The 8,582-nt window shown below is 37.3% G+C and overlaps 1 protein-coding gene across 1 annotated transcript; it reads left to right on the top strand.

Annotated features, from left to right (window-relative positions):
• Positions 1 to 2,339: 2,339 nt before the first annotated feature.
• LOC149956139 (uncharacterized) lies at positions 2,340 to 6,277 on the top strand. Its single transcript, XM_090166778.1, has 2 exons — positions 2,340 to 5,081; positions 5,148 to 6,277. The coding sequence occupies exons 1-2, from the start codon at positions 2,340 to 2,342 to the stop codon at positions 5,907 to 5,909; spliced, it is 3,504 nt and encodes a 1,167-aa protein (XP_090022904.1). The 3' UTR covers positions 5,910 to 6,277.
• The last annotated feature ends 2,305 nt before the right edge of the window (positions 6,278 to 8,582 follow it).

Here is an 8,582-nt window from a genome sequence, read left to right as displayed (position 1 = left end):
ACTTTATTGGAAGTATCAGACTTTTTAATAAAAAATCAGTTTACGCGTTCGCTAGATGTAAAAGTACCAAGAATCAAGTTTCAGGGAATGTATAGTCGGTTCTAATACCGGTTCAACACTTTATTTATATTTCGCGTAACCAGTTGCACTCGGTAAAATTGCAAATTCAATAATTCAGTTATGCGTCATTACACTCGCTTACGAAAGCTTTATACGCGTGAAGGACTATGGGTAAATATTTTTATTATTCTAAATATAAAAATTATTTTAAAGGCCTGAAATTTAATATATACGATAAGTGTCACTATTTATGTATTGCTAGTTTTGCTACCAGCATAAGCCATTAAAGACATAAGGCTAATAATATTTTCGGCTCGGGGACCTCGGGAGACGATATTCATATAAATGCCTTGGGGGAAAGGGAGATAGACTAGGTTGACAGTGAATAGGATCAAAGATAATATAGAACTCCTGACCTTAGATTCGAATTCAGAGAGCTTGCCGATAAACGATTTTGTAACGAAGCGTTTACCCATTTCCCACATGTGAACTCCTAAAAATCAGCGCCCTACAGCAACCGATGGGGCCATCTATAGTTGGTTTACCATGGTAAATATGGAGCTTACTTTTTCGGTGTTCCGGCAGGAATTGAGCTACTGAGTAAACGCTTTTGACTACCCGCAAGGCAATGATTTATAATCTAGGGTACGAGGTCTATATTATCTTGGCAAAAACCACAAAGCAATTTTGAGCAGGCACTTACGCAAAAAATGTCAACCCCTAACTACTACAAATACAGTTGGGGTAAAGCACAACTCATAGAAGTTCCCAGTTCACGTTTGTGTGTAATAGAGATTGTTACGCCTTTACTGACATTTGCAAAAAAAATGTATTATCAAGAAAGTGCGTATCTTGTCAAACCCCCAAATGCTATATATTTTGCTGATATATTAAAATGACCGATGATAACGTTTATTTACAATTTGCAACCTTTAAACTTTTGCAGTATCAACATTTACTTTACGTACATAATTCGTCGTTTATAAAATATTTAATCAGTTAACATATAAATTAATAACGCTAATTTATTTTTATATGTTTTATCAAGAATGTATTTATTTATACCTAGGGAGAATGTCTATGTCGAGACAGTTTTTAGCCTTTCTCTTAATCCACCCGTTGGTCCCCCCAGTACGTTCCTCCGCTTAAAATAAAACGAAGAGTCTCGGTATTTCATTGGCTGCTTAAAATTTACGTCACCTAACGCGATGGAAATCAAACGCCGGTGACGTTTTGTCTTTCCCCCCTCGCGAGACGGGGGAAAGGCGTTCAACGTGCCCGGCGATTGTCGCAACATAATCATTCTTCCTAAATATAAATAAATACATTCTTGGTTTTATCATAATAAGAATTCCTTTCCTTTCAATAATGGGAGATAGCTAAATTCCGAAAAACGCGATAACGATTTTTTGGAACACAGCAGATATTTGAAATAGTCTCAAAAGGAGGCTAGACTCGCAGTGTTTTAGACGGCACACTATACATATTTGACTTTATGTTTTAGTTTTGGTTTTATTGATTCAAAAGTACAAGTTAGTAGTCTGTTTACGGTATGGATGGCAACCCACCGAATGAAACGTAAGTCACAAATTTATCCAGGATTGTTTTCATGTTTTCAATAATTAAAAACACAGTCTCAGCTTTCGCGTTCCCCAGAGGTAAAAGGCCTAGCAGAATATATTTAAAAAGTTTACTTCATTAAATTTAGTTTTAGCGAGAATACAGTAGGCGGTTTGAAAAACGTAACAATGAACACTCCCTTTCCTGTTTCGCGTTCTCAGCTGTATTAATATAATTTCGTAATGGACTATTTTAGCTTAATGCGTCAACACAGTCACACCTGGTAACGAAAGCAAAGTCGTAGTAAATAATTTTTCTTAGTAATTTAAATAATTTAAAGGCCTATCATTTAAAACATACGGTCAAAATTTTCTAGTAGAAACGTCAAATATTAGAAAATGTACAACATTCAATTGTAAGCTGTTAAATTGTGAATACGCCTGCGACGCCTCCAGCCTTGTATTTATTTTTTAAAATTGAAATATTCTAGATAAAGTAGGACTCACGACTGACGAAATTATTTTCTTTGGCTTTTAAGATTCCGCTTTCACGATGATTTATTTAATCTGGAACAGATTGCTTTGAATGTAAGTTTTTTATTGTGATATTGATTTGTAGTTAGATATTTTTTTATAAATTGGTTTGTATTTATTAAAGACGTTTTTATTATATTTTAGGTAACGTTATCTTCAACTAACTGGTAAATGTCTAATCTCGCAATGGAATATTATTCAACCTCATCAGAGTCTTCGAATCTCAAAGTGGAATTTGAAAAGGTGAAAAAAGATAAAGACTATTTATCCGATGCCCTGAATTTCATTTGGAAACAAAATGAGGAGCTTGAACGACAACTCGAAGATATTCGCAAATCCCGAGAAGAGTTAATATCCGAAAATTGTCAACTGAAAGACAAACTGAAGGAACAAACAGACACCAATTTTAAACAAAAAACTGAGTTTGAAACGGCCAAGCAACACACCGTCGATGCCTTTGAGCTCTTGAGTTGTCAAAAGAGGGACTTCACGTTGAAGATTGAACAAATGGAAAGGTTGAATGAGAAGAATGAAATGTATAGGATAAATCTGAACAAGGAAAATGATAGTTTGAAAATTGAAAACGGTCGTATGAAAATTGAAAACGGTCGTATGAAATCTGAAAGCAATAGTTTAAAAAATGAAAATGATAGTTTGAAAACTGAAAAAGAAGTTTTGAAGTATAAAAATGGTAGTTTGATAAACGAAATCGATATTTTGAGCAATAATCACAATAATCCAGACAGTTCTCGTAATATAACAGATGTTAACAATAAGGTCAATTCTGACCTTATCGTAACGTTCAACTCCAGTACGACCCACCAAGAGGACGAAGAAATGGTGAAACTGAAAAGAGAACTAGACGAAAGTCGATCTCAAAATCCGATTTTGAGGGAAAGTTTGGAGAAAGAAAAGCGACTGATCGACGAAAAGGACCAAGAAATTGCTAAACAGAAAAATCAACTGGTAGAAGTCAACAGAGTCACGAGATCTTTACAACACGTTTTTGAGATGACGCAGGGAGAAAAGCGCGAGTTGAGAGAAAAGGTCGAGTCACTGAAAGTCAAAATTCATCGACTGGAACAGGAGATGAGCGATTTAAGAAATGAAAACGAAACTCTGGAAACAAGAATTAAAAAGATCAAGATTGCCAAAAGCGAAAATGAGGACAAGTGGTCAAATCTAATTCGTGAGCGTGATCAACTAGATAATCAGATGGATAGAATAATCGAAGAAAAACTTTCCCTTGAAATGGAGAACCGTAAACTATTAATAACGGAAACTCATATGAAGGAACGAATTGAGAACCTCGAAATGACGTTGAAAGGAAAAAGACTTCCCGACGGTTGGGATGTGGATAAATTCGAAGGTGAACTTGTGGCGGCGGCGGAACAAAACGCAGACCAAAATATACTCGAGTTTTTCAGTCAAAAAATGAGACTGGAGACTGTTGAATCCGAGACAGACAGTTTAAAGAAACAACTTGAAAAGGAAAAGGCAAAGAGAATCGAAATTGAAAGCCGAAATAAGGCCATGTCAATAATTCTAGAGAAATCTGAACAAAGAGAGGAATCAAACGGTGAAACGGACACCGTCAAGTTGATGATTTCCAGGAAATCGAAGGAATTTGAAAACGCCCTCTTAAAAGACGAGTTACGGGAGCTGGGAAACGAGTTCGGAACTCGATATTCAAAGTATCGCGACGAGATGATGAACCAGCAAATTGAACTTGCCACCACACTCTTAAAAATATCCCGCTTGACGGAGGAACTTAAACACGATAGAATTAAACTCGATCGCTTAATTAAAGAGAAACAGAAGGCGAAAGAAACTTTTGATAAAGAAAAGAGGGCCCTGGAAAAGCAATTATCCGACGAAAAGGCCAAACGCAGCCAATACGTAACGATAGCGAGCGCCAACAAGAGCCTACAAGCTGAGGTCAAAGCTCTGAAGGCCAAGAACGATAAACTAGAAGACGAAATCTCTGCATTATTTGAAGACAAAAGGTATTTGAATTCGGAATTAAAGTCTTCGAATTTCGAAAACAAAGAGCTGAGGGGAACCAACTGCGGTTTGAAAGAGTACAACGCCCAACTAACCAAAGATTTGGAACATTACAAACAAGAAGTAGCTACAACGAAAGAAAAACTTAAACAAGAAAACGCGAAGTCGAAAGAAACACTCAAGCGCGAAATTGTCAAGACGAGAGAAACGCTCCAGCAAGAAAATCAGAACAAGGAGCGAGAAATTCTAAATACGGAGCGTAAAAAGTTAACCGAAGTTGAAGAAAAGTTTGAATCCGAACAAAAGAAATGGAAGCAGAGCGTCGGAGATCAGAAAAAAGCTTGGCAAAATGAGAAACTGCTTTTAATGGACGATAAACGCCACATTGAAAATATGCTTCAGATGAAATTATCAGAGCTCGAAAACGTGAAGCGTGACCTCTTGTCCGTGGAAACAGAGAAAAAGGTGTTAGAAGAGCAGTACAATGACCTTCGACTTCAGGTTGAACAAACTGATGAATATCAAGAAATGAAAAGAGCGCGACAAACAATCGACGGATTGGAAAAAGATGTTCGTGACCGAGACGACGAAATTTCCAAAGCCAAAGAAGCTCTCACTTTCCAAAATGAGAAACATGGTGAAGAAGTTCGCGCTCTCAACGAAAGAATCATGGACGGAGATAATAAATTGTCCACGTGGAAAAGTAAGTATAAAAAAGTGTTCGAGTCGCTCAAATCGGATAATCTTAAACTGGAAGGCCAAATTTCTGATCTCAACAAAGATAAAGAAATCCTGGAAAACAGGATTCAATTTGAACTGGAGTTATTCAAACAACGACTTGTTGACAAGGATGAGCAGCTTCAAACCGAAAAAGCCATACACGAATCGTTCAAAGAACAGTTTCAAAAGCGGTTAAATGACCAGGTGAGTCCTTTCGTGAAAGTAATTTAATCTAACCACTAGTCTTACGACAATTAACGCTCTTTGTAGGTACCCAACTCTGCGCGAGTAGAGTTGAAGGAAACTACTGATAAGGATGATTTAATCGCGAAGCTCACCTCAAATGTGACTGACCTCACGGAGGAAGTGGCTACCTGGACGATGGTGGCGAAGGAAAAAGAATTAGAAGTCACACAGTTAAACGAACAAAGTGCTAATAAAGAAAGCGTGATAAAGGCGATCACGGGAGACGTGGAAGGACTGCAACTTCGAAACTCGGTCCTCTACTCGGAATTGGACAAGTACAAGGATTACTTGAACGAATGGATTAACACTTTGTCGTCTAGCGCTGAAGATAGTCGTCAATACGGCACCTATTTCCGTGACACCAGAGGGGAAAAGGTTAACAAGTTGATGAAGAAGAAGTTCGAGTACTTGCAAAAGACTATCGTGAGTTTGGGAAAGTTTGACAAGTACGCCACTTCCGATTGCTTCAGCGTCATTCGCGAATTTATGGAAGCGGAACTGAACTGCTCAGTGTGCACGGATTTAATGTCCAGAGCCGTGACCCTCAATTGTTCGCACACATTTTGCGAAACCTGTCTGGGCAAATGGAAAGAGTCAAAGCGCGATTGTCCCATGTGCAGAACGCCCATCAAGCACGAATCCAGGACGACCATCATCGACAACGTGGTCGAGAAAATGGTGGAATGTTTCCCCAAGCAACACGTCGTCAGTGCGAGTGTCAATGCTACTCATGTCTTAGACGCCAATGAATTTCCTACCTTGAGTCAAGCTGCTTTAAACTTGTAAAAGTGCCTAAGTCAAATTTGAATATTAATTCCTTTGAAATAAGGAAGATTTTTACCCCGTTTCTGCTGAAGATGGCGCTACACAACATTAGAGGGCTTAGCCGTTTTTATTTAATAACGGTGGGCGACGTATTATCCGTAGAACGTTCCGATTAACACGCGCACTTTTATTAACTAGAAGTGGAAAACCCCCATGTCTAGCGCCATCTTCAGCATAATAGGAGTAAAAATATTCCTTTTGGGAATTGAAGCACGTAATGACCGGTCCTACTCTGCAAACATTTTATTTGTTATATTATGTCGATTGAAAATTTAAGTATGATTTTGCAGACATATTTTCAAGGTGAATGCTAGGTGTCTCTATTTTGACTCAAGAATATATTGTGAAAACTTTCTTTGTTTTATTTAGATATTAAATAAGACCGATAGCATAATTTTAAAAATAAATATTTGGTCAATTGATTCCATCTTAGTATTTTTATTTTTAATAACAGATTTTTACGATACCGAGTAAGATTTTTAGAAACTTTAATGTAATTTCCTTAAATATCTTCTTAAAATTGAGTTATAATTCTGGTTTCCAACGAAAAAGATTGAAGACGTCTTTTTTCACAATCTCTAAGGAATTTGTGTGTATTATTTTCACCTGGTACGTACCCACTGCTGGTATTCGAGAGCGTTTCTAGTAAAATGGTAAATGATACGACAATCATTATTAATTATTTGGAAATCAGAGCCCAGAAATTGGTCATTTGTAAATATTAGTGATCTGTGGCATTTTTCGAAATTAAATTTCGTACATTATTAAATTAAGACCGACTTGGATGAAAATTATATTTTTTTGTGCTGATAATTTCCGAACTTCGTTTAAGGTTGCATTCAGAAATTTTAATTTTAAGTGAGATTTATGGCTAATTCGCGGGACCCCACACCCCGCGTACGCACTATTGAGATATTGTAATTCCGTACAAATTTAAGATTAACATTACAAGCGCCATATGTCTCCAGATATTTGATATTCGACCTTCTAAACATCTACGAACTGTGTTAATTGTCTTCTACAGGTTACCGTAGGGGTGCTCGTCGGAATCACGGTAGTCCATCTTGCTCCAGGCTAATCGTGCTTAATCGTCTCCTCTGCCAGTGACTTCCTTTTCCTGGTTCGGTGCCTCTGCGGTCCGTGGGGCGCCTGGTGTGAAGGCCCTTCGCTATAGACCATAGACTAAGAAAGAGTTCAGGAGAGTTTGGGGGAATTTTCGAGAGTTCTTGACAGTTCTCAAGAGTTCAGGAGAATTCTCGATGTACAGTGGATATAGTCAGCATAAAAATCAAAAGGTAACCAGAACGATATTTGCAATGCCCACTGATTACAACCGTAGCTTTGGCTTTACTAAAACTTGGCGAAATTCGCCAGTGGTGGCCTCTCCTGCTAGTTTTGTAACTAACAAAGTTTTCCTTCGTTACGAATAAAGGGTATTTTTTAAAAGACAGCGTTTCAAATCGGCGCGTGGTTTACCTTTGCCAAAATCGTTCTAATTACTTTTTGATTTCTATGGTAGTCTATTGACTGATCTGGCAGCACTTGAACGTGGGATTAATATTTCGTCGCCTGAAAGCAAAAACTCCGTAACTTTAACTACAATTTTACAGGTTTTGACTCGCCTCGTTTTGACTAGAAGTCAACAGCGTAATGGAATATTTTAGTGTAGAAATAATGTAAATATAAAAAGTTACATTATAGCCGATTATAGTACAATAGGTTGGAAATATGGGACATTATGGTACTATGTAGAACGCTCTTAAAATAATAGCATTATTTATAATGAAACTGATGTACCACGAGCTTTTAATTTTGTGCTATTATTGAAAGGTAAGCAAACGCTATTTCTCTCTTCGCCACCGAAACTAGCCTAGGTGGCGCAACGGCACTGATTTAAAAAAAAAGTGTATAAATCGCCTGCTTAATTTCCTGCGTTTGGCTCTATATTAAACTAACAAAATAAGAAAACATTTTTTTTTCTAATTAATAGAGCGTTTCATGAAATCGGCCCAAAACCTGACAAACTATTCCAACAGACTATAGAGCTAGTTCAGCAGGACTATAAACATTTGTTTTTCTTTGGTTAAAGATAATTCGGCTTATGTCCAGTCTTAATATGAGCTGGAAATAAGACCAATTTTGTACCGATTATTTTAGGCTTTAGCCAGAAAGTCGTACTATTACTATGCCTTAAAAAATAAAAACTTGGAAAAAAGAGGGAATATCTGCTGCGTCTCTAATTGTAAGAATATTTTCTTGATCTAAGTTTTTTTAAACGTGGATTTGGGACTAGTATTTTCTTATCTACCATCATAAATTTATTACAAATATCTTTTAAAACAAGAAACATGGCGTAGATAGCCGTAAAATAGTTAAGCCCATGCTAGCAACTACCAAGTCCGTCAAGAAAAATTCACTATGCTCAATGACTCGAGCTCCTCGCCCAGGCTGAATATTGTGTACCGTGGCTCCCTTTCTGGGTAAAAGTTTGTAAATTGCGCGCCTGGTACGAAGGCTTCTCACTATTTACACCAATCTCACTCTCCCACGTTAAACAGGGTGTTAACAAAAAATGGACCAGGGCAAATATCTCAAAATGTGTTTTAGCTACGATTTTGAAATTTTGGGTGGTTA

Source organism: Leiobunum rupestre, chromosome 2 (genome assembly GCF_980474605.1).
Source record: "Leiobunum rupestre chromosome 2, qqLeiRupe1.1.hap1, whole genome shotgun sequence".
Lineage (NCBI taxonomy): Eukaryota > Metazoa > Arthropoda > Arachnida > Opiliones > Sclerosomatidae > Leiobunum > Leiobunum rupestre.
The sequence above is the reverse complement of the archived record's forward strand: the minus strand, read 5'-3'. Positions and strand labels throughout refer to the sequence as shown.